Raw genomic sequence first — 24,379 nt, 5'->3', positions numbered from 1 at the left:
GTATTAATGTATATTAAGCTCTTTTTCACGGTATATGGGAATTGTTATAATTTTTTTATCAATTAATTTAGTAAAACTTCATAATACTCTCTAAATATGATTGTATCCGATCTCTCACTATCTCATTCTCGATATTTAGTTTTTAGTTTTTAGTCATTGTAACCCGATCTCTTTGTTATCATTGTATCTGATCTACCTTTATCAATAAAGCTTTATCAATAAAATCTATTTTTATCAACCGATTATCGTGGTCAAGTTATTTTTTTCCCCAATTTTTTACAAACAATCACACTACCAAATATCTAGTACGGGTTTCCATACTTCTTACTTGTAATAATAGACATGGTGTTGGATGTTTGTTATCATCCTCTGGAAATTTGGTATGCTTTAGCACAAAAAATGCTATCATTACGAGATTATAATGTTGTACATAGCGAAGCTCATTACGCCGGATTTGAGTTGAGTTAACTGTGAGGAGGGAACATCAGGCATTAACTACACTTAAACCAAAATTTGCCTTCATTACATCAATAGTTTGATAAGAATTGCATGTTTGTGAGAAACAGATCATACATAACTAACCATAACCAAATCGAGGATCCAATGTTTATGAGACTGTTATGCACAAAACGTATGATCACATGCGTAAGGGATTTATAAAAAACAATAGTAGCTTTCACAAGTGAAAACGCTTGGAGATGAATATTCTTGTATGCACACAAGCAGAAAGTGTGAATTTTAACCCCGAAGTGAAGCACGTGGCACCGCAGGTAATCCCCATTCATCCTCAGCCTTCTGATTTCATCATAAAATCTCTCTCACATCAGCAACAAACATAAAGAAAATGTTCTTCAATAATAGTTACATAAATAGAGCTAGAGAGTGAAACTCACTTGCGCAGCTCGTTCAGGTTGAGCTCCTGTTGTGGTTGTCCTTCCTGGTGGGGGAGGAGGCAAGTCAAGTTCCTCATCAAGATCCGGTTCCTTGTCGGGTTGGAGATAGGAAGGCACTCCGTCTGCTTCAGTCTCGTTTCCCATGTCAGCTTCAAGTGCATCAAGCTCTGTAATTCACAACACACACATGGCAAATAAGTTTCTACTGATCCCCCACAAAAAAAAATGATTTTAAGGACTAACCACCCATGAGGTCATCTTCGTCAATGTCATCAGGAACATTGTAGCTCCTACCCAGTGAATCTTGAATTTCGGAGCTCACATCCATTAAGTCCATCATCTCATCTTGCAAGTTCTGTTGTGATACAATTTATAATATCCATAATCAAAAAGAATAGTATCTAGGAAGGGAATAATAAGAGAGATTGAATAACATAACTCTAAAGACGTACATCTATGTCCTGGATCTTGACGGTTTTCATCATTCCTTTCAACTCCTTGTTAGCTGATTTCAACGCTGTCATCTGCAATTAATCAAGTTTTTATAAGATTTATCCACATTCATGTAGATAAAGCATCATAAGATTCATATGAGAAAAAAACACGAGAGTTATCTTTAGGAAGATAAGAAGAAGAAGTGATTGGATGATACATACAGTTTGTTGAGCATCTTTGAGGCCTTCAGCAGCAAAAGAAACTTGATCAAGGTTGAAAGTCTGATTGTACAGCATGTCACGTTGTCCTTCATACCTAGTCCAAAAACATGATGATTAAACCACTGAGAGAGAAGCAGACACTTCACATATACAAAGATATGGACTCGTTACATTTTCTTTTGTTTGAGAACTCGCACAGCTCGTGCTTTGATAGCTTCTTGAGCAGGACCAGGTCTGGTCCTTTTGATCTGGTCTTTGTATTTGCAAAGCTCAGCATCAAGCCTCTTAACCTTATCTTCCACTGACTCTCCTCTTTTATTGATCTGACAGACAACACGAAAATACATTTAGTGATTCTAAAGATCCAACTACTAGTTCGCATAGCTCTTGAATCTCTCTACCTATTCACTTCATCCAGCTTCTAAATCTCGAAACAAATCCCTAATTATCTACATTCCTCTTAATGACTAATAAGAAACAAAAAAGGAATCGAAAAGAGAGAAGCAAACCCGATCAGAAGCATCCTGAATGGACGGTGGAGGCTCTTTGTTGTTTTTCGCACCGAATATTCTCTTCATCTTCAATTAATCCAGACAAGACACAAAAGACTTCTAGAAAGACAACAACAAGAGCTCGATATAGTGTTTTTTTTTTTTTTTTAGAATCGACCGATTACTTGCAAATGTTTTGTGGTAATCAATCGTTTCATATCTGGATTTTTTTTTTTTTTTTTTTTTTTTCAGCAGCTCGATATAGCTTTTACCCCTGTTCAGGAACGGGCGCTATGGTTTACTGCGTTATAAAACATATTAATCTTTAATTGTGTATAATATTAATACATTTTCATGTTTAAGATTGTATAAAACATACAAATAGAATATATAAACTTAATATAGTGTAATTTTCATCAAAATTATGAATATAAATGATATTTATAAAATTTTAGATCAAATAAACAAATAAAAATATTATTAAAAAAAAAATAGATTAGGCGGCCGATTAGACGGCTAGACGGTCATTTAGGCGGTCTATGCGAAAAAAATCGGATATCCGAATTTTTAAACCAATTTGGCATAAATCGGACACGGAAGAGTGACCGTACCGCCTAGGCGGCTGATTTTTGGAACATAGGCTTTTACCCAACAGACTTCTGTATTTATCTATTTCATTTAAAAAAAATATTATTTCGTTTTTTTTTCTTACATTTTTTCTCTCTCTAGTCTTTGATTAATTAAATATTACCGACATGTTGACAAACAAAAATATATTACCGACATTAATAAAAATTCAAAGAAACAACACTTTTTCAGTAAGTATTTTTCACATATATTGCAACCAATTAATTGTGAGATTCAATAACATTATAAATTAACTACTGATTTTATTTTATTGTTGACAAAAAAAAACTACTGATTTTATTAAATGATAATAATATTCTCTGGGTAAGTTTCTCCTCTATACATTATTGTAGGAGAGGAAGAAAAGTCTTTCTTTGACTCTCCAAAGAAAAGACATTGTATCAACACCATACTTTTATCCACACAACCAAAAAAAAGTCAAAAGTAAGAAAAGAGTTATAAACACAAAAGCTCGTCTCTATACACTTTTGTCTCTCAAACTTCAACTCCCACTAGCTCAGCCACTTCGCAACCAAACCCCCCACTATTGCTGTACTGACTCGCCAGTGACCAATCCACATTTGCTTCACTTGCAGAGGATTCAAGTAGCAGCAGATTTGGTTGATGCTGCTCAAGGTGTCTTGTGACGTGAAGCTCTATCTGAAGACGGTGATGCACAGACGAAACCAATCCTTTCTTCATATCAGCTTTCGCTTGTTGTATTGGAATCGCAGCTAGAAAGCTCTTTATATACTCCCTGCACGACTCTTTACCTCTACTACACACTACCACTTCTTCCTCTTCTTGTTCATCTAACTCTGTTGTTGATCTCTCGGCTTGCTCTGGCTTGTTCTTGTCCTTAACCTCTGGTTTCAATCTCTGTATCTCTGCATCTTTGTCAAACTTCAACACATAAGCTTGGTTACAACCCTCGTAAAGCCTCTCCCCAAGCGTGTCTATGATGTAATAAGCATTGTGGTCAACGAGAAGCACAAAGAAATGATCATTCCAGCTCACAATGTAGATCACAGGCTCGCTTCCGAACTCTTCCGGTTCGTGTCTCATGATCTCTTCCCATATACTATCAAAGGACATCACATCTCTCAGAAAGTCAAGACTCGCGTCTTCTTCCTCTTCTTTCTCCGGATGGAAAAATCCGATGAAGGACTTCTCCGGGACCACACAGATAGGTCTGATCTTAGCCTGGAGAACCGTCTCCAGATCAAAATGTTTGTCCGGAAACCGCTCCCTGTACTCCTCCTTCTCGCACAAGTTCCTCCACTCGGATGATCCTTCTCTGATGAGACTGTCGAACTCTGACCTCGTTGGGATTATGTCTCTGTTTGATCCTAACCAATGCGCCATCACCACGACTAGAGCCGTGCAGGCGCTTTCTCCAGCTGCTCTCTCGCTTCTTTGATCGATCGAAGCGAGGAACACTTGAGCCTTGAGTTTCATCAGCCCGTCACGGCTTGTAATATCTCTCGTCTCCCAGCTACCAACAACAAAGTCATCGTCTCCAAACTCAGACAACGGTTTCATCACTGAATCATCAGACTTATACCACTGCAAGGAGAATCAATCAAGAGTTAGTAAACAGTATTTTTAACTATACGACTATCTCCAATGACACTCTATTTTTTCTTCTATAATTTTAAAATTAAGTAACTCTGTATACTGTTCGAGCAAAAGTTACTCTGTAATAGAATTACTCTAAAATAGAATGCTTACATCAGAGGTAGACTCATCAGATGAGCTAAGCTGTCTCCGGTCATAATCTATATCATCACCTCCTTCTTCAAGGCAATCCTTTTTAAGAAGCGGTTCTCCTTTCTGTTTAGAAGATCTAAAACTGAGCTTTCTCTTCTTCCAAGATAACATTCTCTTCTTCTGCTCCGAGCTCACTGCATCACTCGAGACCTCCTCCCCTCTCTCTGTTGATGGGCTGCGGTGGCTGTAGTATATCAAGTCATCATCTTCAGGGTTTGTACCAGCATGAAAAGAGCCTCTAGCCCAATTAGCGTATCTTAGTGTTTTGTAAGTAACAGGTTCAACCACACCGCTCTCTTCTGATTCATCAGCAGCAGCATCAACTTCATCCTGAGAATCTGTGTCAAAGGGATAAGAAGACTCAGAGTCAAGGCTTCTCTCAGGGCTTCTGGTTTCGCTTCCGCTGCTTGCATCTTTTTTAATACTCTCCTCCTTTTCAGAAGCCTGGCGAGACATGCAGTGGTTGAATGTTTTCATCTTCCTCAGGCCTACTTTGACAACAGACTCGGCTTTCTCTGCCTCTGCCGAGAGAGGAGACCACAGGACAGGAAGAGCAGATCTTTGTCTCTCAGGTAATGATTCTTTAGAGGAAAACTGAAGAGAGATCTACATAAGTTGAAAAGTTGCTATTAGAGAAATGAAAAAAAAAAACCTCTAAATTCAAGATAACCATATAATGAGGAAAAATCATTGACTCACATGAAGTGATGCTGATGAAGAAGAAGAGCCACGCATCTTTAGAGGCACTTTGACTTGAACATCATCTTCTTTCATCAGTGAAAAGAACTCTGCTATGTTCAGTGATGCCTTCCCAAAGCTACGAGCTTTCTCCTTCGTTCCTTGACTCAATCCCTACATAAAACCACAGATTGAAACCAAAAGTTCTATCAAAACTCCAAAATGAATCAAAACCCCCAATTTTTTTTACACGATTCCTCTTAATTAGGGCTAAATTACAGAGTATATAGGCAAAGGTAGCATCTTTATGAATGATCAATCATACTCACAGAGTATATTAAAACACAGTCTCTACATAAAACCACAGGTTGAATCAAATGTTCTATTAAAACTCCAAAATGAATCAAAAGCCCCAATTTTTTTTTAAATTAGGGCTAAATTACAGAGTATATAGGCAAAGGCAACATCTTTATGATTGATTTGATCATAATCAAAGTCAACGATTACAAACAAGATGAGAGTTAGAGAGAGAGAGACTGACATTGAAGACGGTGAAGGAGACGATCCAGGGAAGAAACTCTCCTTCCTTGTAAACAGAGAACTCGCAAACCCTCTTAAACTCCTCGTTCCACTCCACCACGCCGTCGCCTCGAAACCCTCCTTCCTCCGTGTAGCTCCTTTCGACGGAGCTCCGTTTGAGAGTCACCGCTCTGGGCCCTCTCCATTTGATCTCCACGACGGGTCTCCTCCTCCTCGCGGCGCAGTCGCCGGTATCGGAACTCAACCCCTCGATCCTGTGGACGGCGACGATCACGTCGAATTTGACGGCAAAGAGAGGAGGCCACGGCGGCCACCGCATGATCTGCTTCATTTTCACCACCATGGCTTGCTTGCTTAGGGCCTGAGATCGGAGAAACAGAGTGTTTGGTTTTTGAGGATAAGGTTTTGCGGAGATGGGGAATCGGATTTGGTGGACGCGGTTTTGATCCGGACGCAAAGTTTTGAACTTTGAAGAGAAACAGAGAGAGAGAGAGACACAGAGAGAGAGAGAGGATGAGTATAGAGAAGGAATCTGCGTTTGGTTTCTCTTTAGAGTCAACTCTTATGAAGAGAGGGACGGCAATATAAAATGCTCTAAAAATTATTAATTTAATTCATTATAATGATGGTTTTAAAGTTGACAAATATATTTTATTTTATTTTTTTTGGTATTATTTATGGTTGTGACATTTTGAGAGCAGGTGAAACAGATGATGATGATACAGTATGTCTTTGTATCCACGTTGGAGATGCAAAAAGTCTTCTTGGTTTTATTAATTTTTAGTTTAGATTAATGATAATAATACATAGAGAGAGGAGTATTTAAAATGGAACTGTAGAAACAAATCCCAGTAGATCATATAAGAAAATGAAGTTTTTAGTAATATATTGTCCCAGTTATGAACATTATCCAGAAAAATTACCTACCATAATTGAATGACTGAGTAATTTCAGTTTTGATATTATCAGCACACATTCTTTTATTCAGTAATTAAATGTGGATTTTTTTTTAAAATGTGGATTTTATTTAATTAAATGTGGATTTTATTCCCTCTATCTTTTTTATAGGTTAGAAAATTACAGTTTTTCTTAATTATCAATAGATTTCTTTTTTGTTAACTTATCACCATATGTTTTGCTTCTTTAATTTGTAGCCAGTCGCAGGACGCATATCTACATTAGACCCTAGAGGCGCTTTAAATCTTGATCACAAACAACTCACTGTTGACTTCATATGCAACTCGCACCAATTCTTTTGACAAATAATTTTAACATCTTATCTTTCATGTGAAGTAGATCTGTCTAATCATCCGATCCATCTATGATCTTGTTGCTTCCTTTTTGTTCTAACCACTTGTTTATTAACGTTGTCTTTTTGATCACGGAATAACTATTTTGTTTTTGCAAATCTTACAAACACATGTGTGTGTTTGCAAATTTTGGTTTTATGCCTCATAAATACGAATGCTACGTGACCTTGAAAAGACAGACGCCGAAAAAGAACATGTCAGAAGCTTATTTATGTTCGCATGCGGCATCTTGTTTGACGTCTATTTTAGAAATGATGTTACCGTCTCGTTCAGTTAGTTAACCTGGTCATGGTTCATGATCGTGTTTGTGAAAATATCGTTAGAAACTTCGAACCAGTCATTGGTGTCCTTAATTTCTTAAACCTTAACAAAACTCAGTCCTTTTTGTTGTAAAATTTACTGCATATATATAATATGAATTATTCATGCATAAATACAAGACATCCTTTGAATAAACTGATGTATCTGATCTGCATTTGCAGATGAATGGTTTTTTTTCCCCTTGTGGATTCGTTTATGGACATAACCGCGAAGAGTATACAGAATCAAACTTTGAACTAAGATATGTAACATGCGACATCGTATGTAATGTAACATCTGACACACCAAACCTAACTTAATATTGGATGTATAAATACCAATATAAACTTCTTTATAAATATCAATAAAAATACCAATATAAACTATATGGGAAGATAGAACATGCGTCGTCCATCATATATTTAATTTGCTAAGTTTCTTCAATGAAAGATAAAATTTATTTTAATGTCCATGAATGGTACTGGTAGGTGTTTAAAATGCAAGGAAAAAGGTTAGGTATGTCCTAATTATAAGGTCCCAACGGGCTAACTCTCCTAACCATATGTCATTAAACTTAAAGTTAATAGTCCCTACACTAACTCATGCTCTCATGATCGTTTTTCTTATTTACTTCTTTTGTAATGGCACATAAAAAGTAGAATTCAATCCAATCTGAAAGATACAACTCATCAATCCAATGTGACGAGTCTTTCTGACTTGGATGTTTTGAAATTTATCTACTGAACACGTACATTCAACAAACTTGAGCTAGGTTTTTTGAGGATTCGATAATTGTTGAGTTTGTGTGTTTATATAATTATAGTTGTGTGTTAATTGATGTATTTATTCATGAACAAAACTTGTTGTGCCTTTTTTTTATCAGAGCTCCATTTTATAAATTAAAAATCTCGAAAATTTTAAATTAATCACTCTGAACTTACAGTTTTGTTTAGGATAAAACAGAAAGGTGTATTTTATATATTGTTTACAAAAAAAACATAAACAGGATACTTTAAACGTGAACCACTTGTTTGCTCTTTTGACCATTTAGACCCGCACATGAGTAAATGAACTTTATGATCACGGTTAATAATGATGATCACGTTTTGTGGACTAAAATTGTGAAACTAAAGGGATAGAGACACAGCTTTGAAATAGAGAATTCAATCAATTTATTCAAACTTAATATGGAAAAAAAATTTAATAATATTACAAACCAAGAAGTCTTAATCTAGAAATGCACACCTTTTTTTGTATGTCTTTTTTTTTTTTTTTTTTTGGCAGCACCTTTTTTTGTATGTCAACAACAACATACGCACGCTTTACATTAATTTATTAATGGAGAAAATAGTTGATTGTGAGACCCACTACTATATTTCTCCTTCAAATAAAAAAACTAAGTTAGGTATTTACAAAATAAATTAGCTAAATCCCATCAAGGGGAAAACCTACAAAACAACTCTACAGACAGACTTTGAATATAAAATTTTCAGTAGTGCTTTCCTATTTTGTAAGGATTCTTAAATAATTTTTCAGTGTTGCATAATGATAATGGAATAAATACGTGTTGAGATGGTTAGGAACTTAGATCACGTTTACCGCGAGCTCTTAAACCCGTTCCTTAGGGTAATTATCAAAAAAAGAAAAAGAAAAAATGAATTAAAGTGAAGGCACGTCTCCTAATTAAGTGCTCTAAGGCACGGCTCTTAGTGCGACGTGTCACTATGCTATTGGCGGAACTGTGGAGTCGAGATTCGTTTATCTCAATCTCTTTCGGTGGTTCCGCGATGAGCTGGTACTCCCCCGACGTCTCCCCGTTCCCCCTCCGTGCGATGCAGAACGTCCATGGCTGTGATGGGATACGAGAATCTTTCCCTGATTGTGGCGGAGACCAGGTGGCCTAGCTCCGGGATTGATTGCGAAGTCGACGAAACGTTGCTGTATAGCGAGATGTTCTTGAAAGGTTTGTTGGCGCATTTGAGGAGCGGTGGTGGGACGAAGATGGTGGTGGTGGAGGAAAGGAAAAAGATTGGTGGAGGTTTTGAGTTCTCGGGTAATGGTGGTGGAGGGAAAGGAAGAAGATTGGTGGAGGTTTTGGTTGGGTTCTTGGTGGGGGTGGTGATGCTTTATCTGTTGGTGTAAACGAGAGGTATATTTACTATATCTCTGATGCTTTCTTTTGGTTTTTTGGAATTGGATTATCTTGAAACTAGAGGCTAATTGTTTGTTGTGTGATAACAATCTCAATTTGAAGAGTGTTTGGATTAGTTGTCATTGGATTTCAGTTTTATATTGAGGCTATTGTTTGTGTGTATATATTTTCTATTTTTGTTTTGATGCAATGATGCTGATGTTGCGATCTTTAACTAATTATTCATAAGCATTTACCAAATCGAAAAGTCATATCTTTTAAACTGTTTTGAGCAATTGGAGTTTGTGTTCAGTGGTTGCAATGCTTTGGCTCAGGCTTATCAATGTGTATGAGGACACCTGATCGTTGGGTCGTAATGGTTTAGTTTTATTGACAAGTTTTCATCTTGAGTTTCACCGGCAGGATGATTAATACTCATCAATATTGTTTTTGTTTTGTAAAACTGTTTCTGCAGGATGAATGTGGTGGCTGGACAAAAGAAAAACACAACTTGTATCTTGATTCTTTGGAGAACTCATCTGTTAAGCAAGTTGTGCAATCTAACATCACTTTGGTGCTTTTGTCTCATTCAAAAGAAACATTCACAAATACACACACATGCACAAGTGTTTTTTTAAGAACCCCTAATAAAAGTTTTACCATTGGAGCAAAGAAAACAAAAATATTTTAACAAAATTTCTTAACAAAAATTTAGTAATTAAATATACTTAAGAGACTTAATAGGGTCTTTCCCATTGAACATGCTCTTAGGTGACTATTATTTTCAGTGATCAATTTAGTGATCTGACACATTGATTATAATCGAATTTGAGCTCAGCTAGATTCGGTATGGACTTGAGTTATCTAATTCAGACATAAACAATTGGATGTTCGGTTTGTGTTTATTTAGTTACAAAAAATAATAAAGACAACTTGAACCAAAAACACGTCAGAAGTTTGGGCAGGCACACGCTTACGTACGTGGAGCTTGTTTTCATGTGAGCTACGAATAGTATAAACTAAAGAATTGTATTTGGCCGGACCTACTGTTACAGAGTGGACTTTTTCCTTTTACACGACCCAAATCAAGAAATCTAACAGACAACGACCACTATGAAGAAAGTCTTCAAGTATTAATTTCAAGATTTCAAGATTCTCATGCCTGACTTATCGTATAATACCATTGAGAGTTGTTGCAGTTTCCATGGTCATTGTCCGAGTCTGGTGGGTTCTGTCAAAGCCTCTAGTGAACCAAAAGAAAGAAGAGAGTTAGAAGCTAGTAAAACCAAAAAAAAAAATCTGCAAAAAGAATGTAAGAAACAAGACCTTCATTGTAAAAAGGACACGAGTCATGAGACTCAAAATAATACCTTGTGATTATTTTAGTTTTTTGGAAATTCCCTGAATTAATAGATTTTCAGTTCCATCCTACGGAGTTTTCGCTACATCAGTTGGTATCAGAACCATGTTATTCTAGGTTTAGCCTGTATACATGGTTTTGATACCAACTGATGTGCGGAAGCTAGATAGAATTTGATTTTAAGAACATCTAAAAACTAAGAATACTTTTTTCAATTCTTAATCAAAATAATTTTTAGAAATCACTTTCTTTTTCTTTAATCATCAAAAGCTGAATACAACTTTAGCTATAGGTGACTACTTATAATAAATCTATAACCTAGTCCTAATTAAAATAGTAAAACCATGAAAATATAGAAAATACAAATAAAAAGTAATTATCTAGATATACAAATATAAAATAAAGATATTTGGAAATTTTCCAAATGTTTATCTGCACCATTAATCTTGCATTAAGATTTGAAGGCATTGATGTCCGACTATGTGGTGGACTTAGTTTGATGAGAAGTGGCTTCTCATGGGAGCTATTAACTTTCTCCGTAACCTCCATAACTAAAAAAATGCTAGATCTGATCTTATTCAAGAACCTCGTGGTGAAAGGAAAGAAGAAGAATTAGGGTTTTATTTCTAAACTTCTGGCGCACGGAAGAAACAAAAGCGGAAAGAAAAACCCTGGAAAATTAACATAACTGAAACAGGAAAATATACAATTTTGAAACAGATCTGGACCGTCGAATATGTCAAGATCATAACTCATTCCTTCTAGGTCTCCTACAAATTTAACTAGTAGAAGACAAGCAACTATATATATATATATATTGAATACATAATCAATCCTCCAAACATCCCTCTCAAGAAAACTTTCTTTAGGTTAAGAAAGAAGAAGAAAACATGGTGGGGAAGATCCTTGAGGTTTATCCAAGGAAGATCATTAGAAATGAGGCGGTGAGAGAGCCATACTTCGAAGTCAGGGGCAAAGAGTTCACCAGGACTCTTTTCATCCAAAGGGGACGCCCTGACGTCCTTGTCGACCAGGTCATTAAACCAGGGGTGACTTACATGCTTCAGAGCGATTTACCGCAACAAGCTATCAACTCCAGATCCCAACTCCAAGACGCTATCTATCAATCTCCACCGTCCTGGTTGGACGATGACGAGGTTGATGATCCTATGACTGATGAGAACTGGTTAGACGTCGCTAAGGCCTTCTCTGAATTTGCTCAAGCTATTGGTGTTTTGGGATCGTTGCCTTTCGGGCTCAAAGGTGACCACGCCTTTGGCACAGTTGTTATAATGAGAGATCGCTCAGTAGGTGGAGAGTGGGAAGCTGGTAGATGGGATCTTCCAGGTGTGTCGATTAATCTTAGCATACCATGTACTACATGTACCATGTGTGAACAAGCTCACACATTCGAACAAGATCACAACACTTCTCTAGTGGTTGCATTGCCTTGTGGACACATATTCCACAAAAGCTGTGTTTATCCCTGGATCTGGTCTACCACCGTTCATAACCAAAATTGGGCTCAGTGTCCAACATGTGGTGAAGATTTAAAACTATAGTATTAATCTACTTTCTCTGTTACCTAGGTAACTGCAACTAGTCTTGTTATATGCTCAACTACCACACAATGCAACTAGACTTGAGAATCCAATAGAGAATCTTGGCTTGTGCATTTGTTTTCAATACAATCAATCATATATTATCAGAAGAAACTCTTTGTCTTTGACTTTGGTTTTTTGTATTTTTTTTAAATAGACTGAAACTTAGAGTTTAAGAGCAATACTAAAACTTTTCTCTAGTCCCATCTTCACTGGACCTCCTGTGATGCTTCCCTTTTGCATCATCGCCACAAACTCATTATAGTCTATTCTCCCGTCCTGCAAAAAAACAACAACAACCATTCAATATGCTCTCATCATTTATCACCAAAATACTCAACAAGAGTTTAAGGAGCTTACATTGTCTTGATCAACATCACGCATCATTTCTTCTATGCGGACATCCTCAACACCAAACTCCTCACAAGCCTGTTGAAGCTCGTCTGGTGTGATGTAACCGCTCCCATCTTTGTCAAAGTATGTAAAGGCTGCGAACAAATGATCCTCTCTCTCTATTTTGTTTAGATGCAATGTTGCGGCAATGAACTCTTTGTAATCTATTGTTCCACTGTTGTCCACATCAGCCTGAATAACATCATCACACATTGAAAGCCACACCAGATAAACTAAAAATCCAAGCAAACTATCAAGAGGGGTTATAACTTACAGCTTGCATCAAGTCCAGAATCTCAGACTCTTTGAGATTAGCCCCAACTCGTTTTAGTCCTGCCTTGAGTTCTTCGAAAGTTATCTGACCGCTTTGGTCGGCATCTATCATATTAAACATTTCTTTCAAACCGGCTATTTCTTCTTCAGATAAGCTCTCAGCAATCACCTACAACAAGGCATAAAAAAGAGATTAAACTCAACCTGCATTGTCTCTTTCTTCCCATATATAACAAGAAGAAGAGAATCCACTTACTCTAAGAGCCATTTTCTTGAACTTGTTCATCGCAGAAAACTGCTTCATACGGCTCAGAACAGCAGAATCCAGAGGTTTGTCAGGAGCCACGCCGTCCACTTGTACCCATGGATGACCTGTTCACAAGCAAAACGGTGGCACAAATGCACTCAACATGACTATATATCTGGAAACTTCATTACCAAATGGCAGTGAGACAACGCTTTAGCTGAAAGGTTTCAGATTGAAATTAACTTACATAATACTTGGTGTGCAGTTAGTCTCTTCTTTGGATCCCTAACAAGCATTTTCCTCACCAAGTCTTTTGCACTTTCAGATATGCTCGGCCATGGGTCAGATGAGAAGTCAAGATCACCGTGGAGGACCTGCTCGAAAATACCTTGTTCTGATTCTGAATGTTCAAAGAAACAAAGATTTTATTCAGAGTGTATCTTATTCAATTATATATATAACACTTCTTACCAGCCCAGAAAGGAGGAACACCACTTAACAAAATGTACACAATCACTCCAGCACTCCACACATCAGCTTCAGGACCATACTGCTTTCTAAGAACCTCAGGAGCTACATAATATGGACTACCAACAACATCTGTAAACACATCATCTGCAAAGAGAGAGGATTAAAGATTAAAGATCTTGAAACTGAATGGTTAAAAGATACTCCCTCCGTTCCTAACTATAAGATGTTTTGGTAAAAGCACATATATTAAGAAAATTACTTTTTTGTCTAGAAAATATCATTAAAACTATAAATTAATAGTTATCAACCAATTACAAAATATATTATTAAATATGATTAGTTACAAAGTTTTTAATAAAGTAAAAATTACCTAGCAAAATGAAAATATCTTATACTCTCTACGTTCTGAAATGTAAAATGTTTAGAAGAAATTTTATGTTCCAATATGTAAGATGTTTTCATATTTCTAGGTAGCTTTAACTTTATCAAAATCTATGTAACCAATCAAATTTAATAGTTCTACTTTGTAATTGGTTGAATAGTTTTAATTTACAGTTTCGATAATACTTTTTAGATAAAAAATAGTTTTTTAATAAGTGTTTTACCTAGAACATCTTATATTTAGGAATAGAGGGAGTATATTGAACGATCAAAATTCTTTAAAACATCCTAAATTTAGGAACACAGGGAGTAAGTAACAATGAATCCAAACCTGGTTTAAAGAACATGGAGAGTCCAAAATCAATAGTCTTCAAAAGAGAATCTTCATGTTTACTCACAAACAAAAAGTTCTCAGGCTTGAGGTCTCTATGCATAACACCAAGAGAGTGACAAGCCTCCACCACACCAACAATAGTCCTAGTGAGCTCAGCTGCTTTCCTCTCCGTGTAATGACCGCGCTGAATAATCCTGTCGAAAAGCTCTCCACCTGCACAACACTCCATCACAAGATGCACCGCCACAACATCCTCATAAGCTCCTTTGATGGAAATGACATTAGGGTGACCAGACAAGTGGTGCATTATCTGAATCTCCCTCCTCACATCCTCTACGTCCTCGTCGGCCACCAGCTTCCTCTTGGCGATGGACTTGCAGGCGAACTCCTTCCCTGTGGCCTTCTCCACGCATAAGAAAGTCGTCCCGAATTGCCCTTGTCCTAGTTTCCTTCCCAAGGAGTAGAACTCCTTGAAGTTTTCTGTTTTCCTCTGGAGCACTGACTCAGTCCTGAGGCCTGCGCTGGTCACTCTCTTCATGTGTTTAGGCTTCTTAGGCTTAGCTGGAGAAGCATCAGCTTTTGTCTCCGGTTTTGGACTCTCAGGCTGAGTCTCTAGTACATCGGATTTGGCCTTTGTCTCCCCTGGCTTTGGCATTGTGAGATGTTCAGGAGGTTTGTTCAGGACTTGGTGATCAGATGACGATGGAGAACGAAGCTCTCCTGAAACAGCAGCTTCACTTGCGGTACCACCGTTGCTCTGAGAAACGGAATCGTCTCCATCTCGTGGCCGCCACATTGCTGCGGAAACGGATTGCAGGAAACCATTTCTGCTTGGTCCAACACAAGTATTACCCATCCAGAATCAAGATCTGATGACAAAACGCTCAAAAACAATCTAATCTCATTGAAAGTCAAAGCCTTTCTATGCCTAGGATCAAAAACCAAAGCTTTCAAATTTCTACACAGATGAACTGATAAAGCCTACTACTACTCGGGTCTATCGAATAGATTTGACTAGAAGATTAAAACGGGAAACAAAGGAAACAGAAAGAAAGATCAAAAGGGTAATGGAAAGTTTGTGAATTTATAAGAGAAGGATGCAAGAATCACCCCCACAAGAACAGAGAGATCTGAGGGGGTAGAACAGAGGATAGGATAGTTTAATAGCACTACAGTTGCATAAACCGTAGAGACAAAAATGTTAATTTAGTTTAATTTAATGGGAGGAGAGTGAGGTCAAAGGTTTGGAGGAGAGAAGAGGCGCTGAAGAAGAAGAAGAAGGTTGAACTAGTCTTACTACTTAAAACGCGTTCAAGTCTTTTTCTTTCGTGTCTGTTTATTACCTATCGCCGCCATGTTTTGCGCTGCGTTTTGTCTCAAACAATTTGCAAAGGGAAAACATTTGCATTATTTTAGGTTAACATATGCAAAAACAATGACACAAAAGTTTAAGACACAACAACAAGAAACATGACCAAAGCTTGACCAAAACTAAAAATATGAAATAAGCATGCAAAGACACAACAACAACAGCTTTATTTCAAGACAACATTAATTTTCATTATTCGACGGCGAGCTGCTATCATTATTCATTAGGCATCCCCCTTATCAGATGGATCCATGTTCCTCCACTCATCCATCAAATAGACAGTTCCCCCCTCTCCCATTGCCGCACCACCAGACTTGCTGCTCTCTCCTTAACAGGCCTTCTTCATCTCATCCTCCTTATCAGATGGATCCATGAACCACTCATCCATCAAATAGACAGTTCTCTCCTTTACCATTGGGAATCCAGGTGCCTTTGGGACCTCACCACCAAGAGTTGCCTCGTTGTTGACACTTGTGTAAGGATGCCATAACTGTCTACTCAAACATGTAATCTTCTTGCGTGAATTTGATTTTAAATTATCAATCTCGGTTTGAGAAAAGTTACCAAGGTTAACACCATTGTCGAGGAACATGAAATGAGATATCTCCGACGTTAACTCCTGAGTTAACTTCCGCAAACGGTCTAGTTCCTTCTCCATCTTTGTGACTTGGGTCTTGAGAACGAGGTATGATGACTCTAGATTCTCATTTTCTCTTGCCATCGCCGGTCGCTGCTTTTAGTTTCTTTCTTTTATATTTGTGATGTTGAAATATAGATGGACATGCACTTGTAATCTTTTATTTATAGAGGAAGAGATAAGGACGTTGTTAGTGTTTGTTAACTACTGTTAAGTGTGTGTTAGCTACTAGCAAAATGTACCTATCTTAAAGTCCAAATCTCCGAGAATGATAGTTGTTATCAAAAGATTGTCAAGTGTTTGTCAACTAGTAGCAAATGTATCTTAATGTCCAAATCTACGAGAATGACGGTTGAATGCATGCTAAAAACGATTGCCTACCAAACAGTTTAACACATTACAAAAGCTCACTTACCACATTGTGCTTAGGTGTGTTAATATTCACCTAACTTTTAAAGATTCATTCACTGAGTCACTGACTTCTTTTCCGTAGTTTAATTCACTGATTCAAAATATATAGTATTCACTTGTAGATCAGTAGATGTCCTGCAATCACAAAGAGCTATGAGGAAGAAATGGTGAATCGAAAGCTCGGAAACACACACATATACATGTTTGTTCATTACTAAGCCTTAACCTTTCACAAACAAAGCAGCAGCAGCAGCAGCAACGCAGACTAATCACACAAATGAAAAATTAGTCAAAGAGCTTACATACTTCACAACGTCTATGCATTAACTTATGATCTTGAGACAGTTTCCACTACCAAAATCTGACTTGAGAGCAAAGCATCTGAACTGAAAGCCTTTCACTTGAGAGCAAAGCATCTGAACTTTCGCAATTTATGTAGACAAGAGAAAACTTAACAATTTTAGATGTAACCTTCACATGTAAGAAACATAAATGGTTACTCATTCTTTGATTATATGCTAAAATCTTGGAAATTAGTTCATCAGCATCTAATCAAATGAATCATTTACTTGTAATAGACTTACATACAAGGTATCAAACACCAGCAAATCACCAACACTATTCTATAGTGATCTCACATGGTATCAATCTCTCCATTATACAGCTAACCGCCGGACTCACTTGGCTTAACAACTAGATTACTAAACTCACAAACCCACCAACCAAGCTAACTCCCATATTTCTCAAGTTGTGGTCGGTGGTCCAATGGGTCCAAAATCTTGAAATGGCCAAACCTACACATCATTTGATAACCATAATTAAAGACCACATAAAAAAAAATGCAATTAAACATACTTTTGATATAGATACATACCCTCCAAAGCAATCTGCCTTGAACAAGAGCATAAGGTACAGGACCAAAGCTTCTCGAGTCTCTAGAGTTCTGAGTATAGTCACCTTCCACCCAGACATGCCCTTTAGGAACCTAAACCAAAAAAAAAAAACACAAAAGTCAACAGATCAAATTCAAGACAGAAACTAAAAGCAAAACTGAATCTACCACAATGGTTCTTGATTCATCGTTCTTCCCCGGATCAACCACGAAGCTTACAGAGTCTCCCTCAAGTCCAACCACTCTCTTGGTCGGAAGCTTGTTAGGGTCTTCAGGAGATTGCAAAACAATAACATCTCCACGAGTCAGTTTGGAGATTCGTTCGGCCAGCACGACATTACCCGAAGGATGAAGCGTGGGGATCATGCTCGGACCAAAAGCATAAGCAGGGAAGGCGAGGTAGTTAGTGGTTACATGGAGAAAGGAGTAGACTTTGGCCACAAGCACACCGCTTTTCGTTGCTTGTTGATAAGCTATGTTCCAGAACGAAGACGCCATTTGCTGAATCAAGATTCGAGTACGAGAATCAAAGTTAACTCCTTTCAGACTCAACAATCAAACCTCTCCTAAAACCTCAAGCAGAAGCCAAAATGGTTCCTTTGTCGCGGCGGCGAGGCCAAGTATCTTCGATTAGAGAGAGGAATCTGATTCTCCTCCTGTCGACCGACTGACACGTGTACACAGTTTGTGGGTTATATAAAGCTCGAGTTTTTTTTGCAGTTAAAGGCATTACCGATACTTTCGGTGATAATAAAAGTGGATTTTTCTGGAAAAGGTAATAAAGAAACGACGTCGCTTTTGTTCGTCGTCAGGTACAGATGTTTTGTGGGAAAACGTGAGCCAACCCACGTTTCAAGAGAGAGAACAACTGCATCATCATACGTCTCTCTCTCTCTATCTCGTTAACTACTTTAGTATTCATTTTATAAATTTGAAAAAAAAAATTGCAGATATTATTTTTCCTAGTGTTGCTCTATCTTCTTCTTCACCAATCACCAGTAAGTTCTTCTTTCTAGTTTCTATTTTGGGATCTTGCGTTTTCATTCCCCCCCCAATGTATGCTTCCATGAGCTGTTACTCACTTTTGGTTAGCTTTGAATCTTGTATGAGTAAGAAAAATGAGAAAAAGATCCTTTACTAGTGGGCTTGTTCATCTTTCTTTGTTGAAACTCGAACAGTGAATCTAGAAAAAGTTTTTTTCTTTATGTAAAAAATGCTTGCTTTTTTTTACTTTCTTTTTTTTCACTGATGAAAAAAAAGTTGCTTTTATTTTATTCTTGTTTGGCTGCTGCTGAGAAGTTAAGAAAATGAGAACTCTTTTGTCATCTTAAGTTTTGTTTTTTTTTTCTCTTCTCCCGGGATTGGTCACTGTTGGGAAGATGAGCAAAGTTGTATGGATCGTAGGGATTCTTCTATGGATGTGTTGTGTGTGGGTTTGTAATGGGCAGGGCGAGTATGTGCTGTACAAGGACCCCAACCAGAAGGTTTCAGACCGAGTTGTTGATTTGTTGGGTAGAATGACTCTTGAAGAGAAGATTGGTCAGATGGTTCAGATTGACAGAAGTGTTGCCACTATCAACGTAATGAGAGATTACTTCATCGGTATGCCCAAAGAAAAAAAAACATATTTCTTGGATTATATTTTTTTTAAAAAGTCTGATAATTTGGTTGGCTAGTTTAGTTGATTCATGCTTAAACTACTTGAGTGTATGTACAGGAAGTGTATTGAGTGGTGGTGGGAGTTCTCCACTCCCTCAGGCAACTGCTCAGAATTGGGTTGATATGATAAACGAATATCAAAAGGGAGCTCTTGTTAGCCGTTTGGGCATTCCTATGATATATGGCATTGACGCCGTTCACGGCCATAACAATGTCTACAACGCTACCATATTCCCTCACAATGTTGGTCTTGGAGCCACCAGGCAAGTGCTGCTAATTAACACTTGGTTGATTCTGCATGTTTCTTCTGCTGATAGATTTGAGTTTTTTTTTTTTTTCACAGGGATCCTGACCTGGTTAAGAGGATTGGAGCAGCAACTGCAGTCGAAGTCAGAGCCACTGGGATTCCATACACCTTTGCTCCTTGCATTGCAGTAAATTTTCTATCTTCATTGTTTACTTTTAGACATTTTTTTGGTTTCTTACTCGCTTGCTATAGGTTTGTAGAGATCCTAGATGGGGTAGGTGTTACGAGAGCTACAGCGAGGATCACAAAGTCGTGGAAGACATGACTGACATCATACTTGGTTTACAAGGAGAGCCTCCTTCCAACTATAACCACGGAGTTCCATTCGTTGGTGGAAGGTAAAAGGCTGTTTCCAACTAAATTTAAAGTGTGATTGATATGAAGCCTTTATGTTCATTTTGAATTTTTGATTATAGGGATAAAGTTGCAGCGTGTGCCAAGCACTATGTGGGAGATGGTGGGACAACCAGAGGAGTCAACGAGAACAACACAGTGACTGATGTACACGGTCTTCTCAGCATTCACATGCCTGCTTATGCTGATGCAATTTACAAAGGTGTTTCCACAGTGATGGTTTCTTATTCGAGCTGGAATGGTGAGAAGATGCATGCCAATACTGAGCTCATCACAGGGTATCTCAAAGGTACCCTTAGGTTTAAGGTCTGTTTACTCTTTTCCTCCTCATCCATGGCTTCATTGGCGTGCTTTAGGGGCTAACTCCAACTTATCTTGTCTGTGATGTGTGCAGGGTTTTGTTATTTCGGATTGGCAAGGGGTTGATAAGATATCATCACCGCCGCATTCTAACTACACAGCTTCTGTCCGAGCTGCAATTCAAGCTGGCATTGACATGGTCTTAGTGTTTCCAAACTTCACAGACACTCTTTGCATATTGATTATAAAGAATTTTTTTAAACTCATTATCTGAAAATAATATTGCAGGTCATGGTCCCTTTCAACTTCAACGAGTTCATCAATGATCTTCTCTCCTTGGTGAAGAGCAAAGTAATCCCTATCACCCGGATTGATGATGCTGTCAGCAGAATCCTCCTTGTCAAGTTCACCATGGGTCTCTTTGAAAACCCTTTGGCTGATTACAGCTTTTCAAATGAACTAGGAAGCCAGGTCAGTTGCTTGCTTTGAGTATTATTATTCCCTGAGCAAAGTATTAATGTTCTCAAACTCTATTAGGCACATAGAGACTTGGCAAGGGAGGCTGTTAGGAAGTCTCTTGTGCTGCTGAAAAACGGGAACAAAACTAATCCTATGCTCCCACTCCCAAGGAAGGCTTCAAAGATCCTTGTCGCTGGTACTCATGCTGATAATTTAGGTTACCAATGTGGTGGTTGGACCATAACTTGGCAAGGATTGAGCGGCAACAAGAACACAAGGGGTAAGCTCTTAATACAATTTTTTTTTATTTTTTTTAATTACCAGGAGGTTCGGGCCAAAGCCATGATCCCCCTGAGGCCCGAAACCACAACATGTAATATTAGTTTCCTCCGAGCGGTACACTCGAACAGGCGGTCCACTCGAAAAAACTGACCTCTAGTAGCTCTTAATACAATTGCCATCATCTTTGAGCAATGATGTGAAAAAACTGAGTTGATGATTTGTTTTCAGGAACTACAATTCTTGGCGCAATACAATCAGCTGTTGATCAAAGCACTGAAGTTGTCTTCAGCCAAAATCCAGGTGCTGAGTTCATCAAGTCGAACAACTTTTCTTACGCGATCATCGCCGTTGGCGAGCCTCCGTATGCAGAGACAGCTGGAGATAGCGACAAGCTAACTATGATGGATCCTGGTCCAGCCATCGTCACCTCCACTTGTCAGGCTGTCAAATGCGTGGTTGTGGTCGTTTCAGGCAGACCGCTCGTGATGGAGCCTTACGTTGCCTCCATCGAGGCGTTGGTTGCAGCTTGGCTACCGGGAACAGAAGGGCAAGGTATCACTGATGCTCTTTTTGGAGACCATGGCTTCAGTGGGAAGCTTCCTGTTACATGGTTCAGAAACACGGAGCAGTTGCCTATGAGCTATGGAGACTCGAATTATGACCCGCTCTTTGCTTATGGTTCTGGTCTTGAAACTGAGTCTGTTGCGAGCATTGTCGCTAGGTAATAAAAAAAAAATCATCTACACAGCTTCATGTTCCATGCGTTGCATTATTCTCTCAGACACCAAAGATTAAGATCCTTTTAACAACTATTTTTTTGTTGTGGTTGCAAACAGGTCAACGTCAGCTTCTGCTGCTAGCACAAAGCCATGCTTAGTCACAGTCCTTTGTCTGTTTCTCTTCCCAAGGTATGTATCATTCATTCACCAGTTCAACTTCCGTTTTGAGAAATTGGTGAGAAACTGATGTTTTCTGCCAACTTTCTGTCTACAGCTTAAGCCGAGTTTTTTTCAGAAGATGAAAAGCTACAAAAGTTTGGAGTAAGATCAGATCATTCTTTCGGTTATTACCTAATCGTGAGAGTTTTTTTCTTTTCTTTTCTTTTGGCAGCGTAGGTTTGTTCTTGTAGCATTAGCTAAAGAGATCCTGAAATGTATCATGTTATATGTGTTTTGTTGCAACCTGGAATATTCTTGGATGTTTACAATCATAGAGTATTCTATGCTTTAAAACTATACATTCTTTACATTGAAATTAGAACATGATTAATGGGGGAATGGGGGAGATCCATTTGGGGTTCTTAGAACATGATTTTATACTTTTCTGCTAAGACATGTCTCTTATATTTCTTATTTAAGAGACATTTCTTAGTTAAAAACTAAGATATGTATTTATATTACGTTAAGAATTTCATCTTAAGAATCTCTATTAATCATGTTCTTAATGGACACTAATGGTATACTGTATTTCCACGTCACTAATGGTATACTGTATCTCCTTGACTGACGTCATGGGGGGGGGGAACACAAGGTATAACTTGTAAAAAAAGTCAAACATATTATGCTTTCTATGTAAGAGGATAAACATATGATGCAGACATAGCCTCAAAACTAGGAATAAAAAAATTGCATAACGCAAGAGATTGAGGTCTCTTATTTATATGCAGAGCAATATAAAACCCTAATGAATTTTCTCAAAGCTCAGACAAAACAACCAGTTCAGAAAAAAAAATGGCAGCAAGACATCAACCGAGAGGAACAGGCTTAGAGGTTCAGTATGAAGATTTTGTCCCCAAATACGAATGGGAAGATCAACCTGAAGCCACTATTCTCACCATTGATCTTCCAGGTTGTTATACAAAATAAATACATATATATATATAATACATAGGCATCTTCAAGAAGCTTCTAAAACTTTAGCTATGGAGAAGCAAGAGGAGAAAGAGAGAATACGTAGGAAGCTGCAAGAAGAAGAAGCTAAAGCAAAAAAAGATGGCTGAGACAAAGAAACTTCAAGAAGAAGAAATAGCAAAAGAGAAGGCTAAGCAAAAAAGGCTTCTTCGGCTTCTAGAAAAAAAAAACAAGATGGTTGACAGAATTAAGGCAAGGAGGCTACAAGAAAAAGAGATTGCTGAGGCAGAGAAGCTTGAAGAAGAAGCCAAAGCAAAAGAGAGAGCCGAGGCAAGAAATCTTCAAGAAGCAGCCAAAGCAAAAGAAATGGCAGAGGCGAGGAAGCTTCAAGAATCAGCTATAGCAGAACATAGAGCTGAGGCAAGGAGGCTTCAAGAAGAAGCTAAAGCAAAAGATATGGCTGAGGCAAGGAAGCTTCAAGAAGCAGCTAAAGCAAAAGAGATGGCCAAGGCGGAGAAGCTTCAAGAAGCAGCTATAGCAAAAAAGAGAGCTGATGCAAAGAGACTTCAAGAAGAGACTGGACCAAAAGAGATGGCCGAGGCAAGAAAGCTTGAACAAGCAACTAAAACAAAAGAGATGTCTGAGGCGAAGAGGCTTCAAGAAGAAGCTATAGCAGAAGAGAAGGCCGAAACCAGGAAGATCCAAGAAGAAGCTGCAGTAGAGAGGAAGATCCATAAGAACAATGTGGATAAATCTGTAAGAAAAGAGAAGATGCTAATGTCAGAAAAGGAGAAGCTTCTGGAACTGAAGGAAGCCTCCAGAACTGGACTACATAAAATCCGATCCTGGTTCAAGGACCAAATGTGTGTCTGGAGCAAGCGGAAAACTAGGTTACTTGTGGAGAAAAAAAAAGAAGAAAAAACGTGAAAATGGATAATGGAGAAAATAAGGAAAAGAGAAGTAACAAGTGAAAAAAGAAGAGGTTGATGATGGTAAATATTAGGAGTGTATACTCTTGTTATCCTTTGTTCTCGGAGCTTACATTTCTTATCTGTTTATCATCATCACCTTCTTTTCATCTTCTTCTTATTCATTGTATGTTGGGGGAGGGTGCTATTAATTAGACTTTATAATTGTGATATGTTCTGAATCTACTAAAGTTTGGTGATGCCAAATTTACATTAGCACAAGATTCACATATACATTTAAAAAAAACTTCTTTGAAATTTGGTGGGAATCTGTTCTCGGTGGTAATGAAGTTTGGTGTTTTGTTCTATTTATTGTTCTATAATTTGAATGGAAAGAGTTTCTCTCTTTTATTTTGATACTAGATTTTAATCTACGTTTTTAAAACTCAAAAGAATATTTTTAAGAAAAAATTGCATCGTATATTGGTTAAGGTT

The 24,379-nt window shown here is 37.9% G+C and overlaps 6 protein-coding genes across 7 annotated transcripts; 2 read left to right on the top strand and 4 right to left on the bottom strand.

Moving 5' to 3' along the window:
• Window positions 1-501: 501 nt before the first annotated feature.
• LOC106315857 (charged multivesicular body protein 5-like) lies at window positions 502-2,144 on the bottom strand. 2 transcript variants are annotated; one of them, XM_013753684.1, is made up of 7 exons: window positions 2,059-2,144; window positions 1,721-1,872; window positions 1,550-1,643; window positions 1,346-1,417; window positions 1,137-1,248; window positions 894-1,060; window positions 502-795 (listed from the first exon to the last, which is right to left on the bottom strand). In XM_013753684.1, exons 1-7 carry the CDS (start codon window positions 2,125-2,127, stop codon window positions 739-741), a joined length of 723 nt encoding a protein of 240 aa, XP_013609138.1. In that variant the 5' UTR covers window positions 2,128-2,144; the 3' UTR covers window positions 502-738. The 2 variants fall into 2 exon arrangements, with proteins under 2 accessions (XP_013609138.1, XP_013609139.1); XM_013753685.1 differs by having other exon boundaries at window positions 502-792; window positions 2,059-2,127.
• An 848-nt stretch (window positions 2,145-2,992) lies between these two features.
• Window positions 2,993-6,231, bottom strand: LOC106317891. Its single transcript, XM_013755697.1, has 4 exons — window positions 5,657-6,231; window positions 5,137-5,289; window positions 4,399-5,043; window positions 2,993-4,233 (listed from the first exon to the last, which is right to left on the bottom strand). Exons 1-4 carry the CDS (start codon window positions 5,996-5,998, stop codon window positions 3,163-3,165), a joined length of 2,211 nt encoding a protein of 736 aa, XP_013611151.1. The 5' UTR covers window positions 5,999-6,231; the 3' UTR covers window positions 2,993-3,162.
• A 6,166-nt stretch (window positions 6,232-12,397) lies between these two features.
• On the bottom strand, window positions 12,398-15,733 carry LOC106317892 (calcium-dependent protein kinase 1). The gene is made up of 7 exons (XM_013755698.1): window positions 14,454-15,733; window positions 13,742-13,885; window positions 13,518-13,670; window positions 13,280-13,395; window positions 13,025-13,192; window positions 12,718-12,942; window positions 12,398-12,636 (listed from the first exon to the last, which is right to left on the bottom strand). Exons 1-7 carry the CDS (start codon window positions 15,310-15,312, stop codon window positions 12,523-12,525), a joined length of 1,779 nt encoding a protein of 592 aa, XP_013611152.1. The 5' UTR covers window positions 15,313-15,733; the 3' UTR covers window positions 12,398-12,522.
• Window positions 15,734-17,574: 1,841 nt separating this feature from the next.
• On the bottom strand, window positions 17,575-18,462 carry LOC106318478 (mitochondrial inner membrane protease subunit 1-like). The gene is made up of 3 exons (XM_013756484.1): window positions 17,934-18,462; window positions 17,748-17,858; window positions 17,575-17,667 (listed from the first exon to the last, which is right to left on the bottom strand). Exons 1-3 carry the CDS (start codon window positions 18,261-18,263, stop codon window positions 17,617-17,619), a joined length of 492 nt encoding a protein of 163 aa, XP_013611938.1. The 5' UTR covers window positions 18,264-18,462; the 3' UTR covers window positions 17,575-17,616.
• Window positions 18,463-18,560: 98 nt separating this feature from the next.
• On the top strand, window positions 18,561-22,380 carry LOC106318477 (beta-glucosidase BoGH3B-like). The gene is made up of 12 exons (XM_013756483.1): window positions 18,561-18,763; window positions 19,125-19,367; window positions 19,483-19,687; window positions 19,768-19,858; window positions 19,924-20,069; window positions 20,148-20,391; window positions 20,480-20,584; window positions 20,674-20,856; window positions 20,923-21,124; window positions 21,355-21,847; window positions 21,963-22,034; window positions 22,120-22,380. The coding sequence occupies exons 2-12, from the start codon at window positions 19,145-19,147 to the stop codon at window positions 22,145-22,147; spliced, it is 1,992 nt and encodes a 663-aa protein (XP_013611937.1). The 5' UTR covers window positions 18,561-18,763; window positions 19,125-19,144; the 3' UTR covers window positions 22,148-22,380.
• A 276-nt stretch (window positions 22,381-22,656) lies between these two features.
• On the top strand, window positions 22,657-23,903 carry LOC106315344 (protein RESTRICTED TEV MOVEMENT 2-like). Its single transcript, XM_013753075.1, has one exon. The coding sequence runs from the start codon at window positions 23,118-23,120 to the stop codon at window positions 23,901-23,903; it is 786 nt and encodes a 261-aa protein (XP_013608529.1). The 5' UTR covers window positions 22,657-23,117.
• Window positions 23,904-24,379: the final 476 nt, after the last annotated feature.

The sequence above is a fragment of the Brassica oleracea genome, chromosome C9, assembly GCF_000695525.1.
Source record: "Brassica oleracea var. oleracea cultivar TO1000 chromosome C9, BOL, whole genome shotgun sequence".
Classification (NCBI taxonomy): domain Eukaryota; kingdom Viridiplantae; phylum Streptophyta; class Magnoliopsida; order Brassicales; family Brassicaceae; genus Brassica; species Brassica oleracea.
Note: the sequence above shows the minus strand (reverse complement) of the source record. Positions and strands in the feature narration are given on the sequence as shown.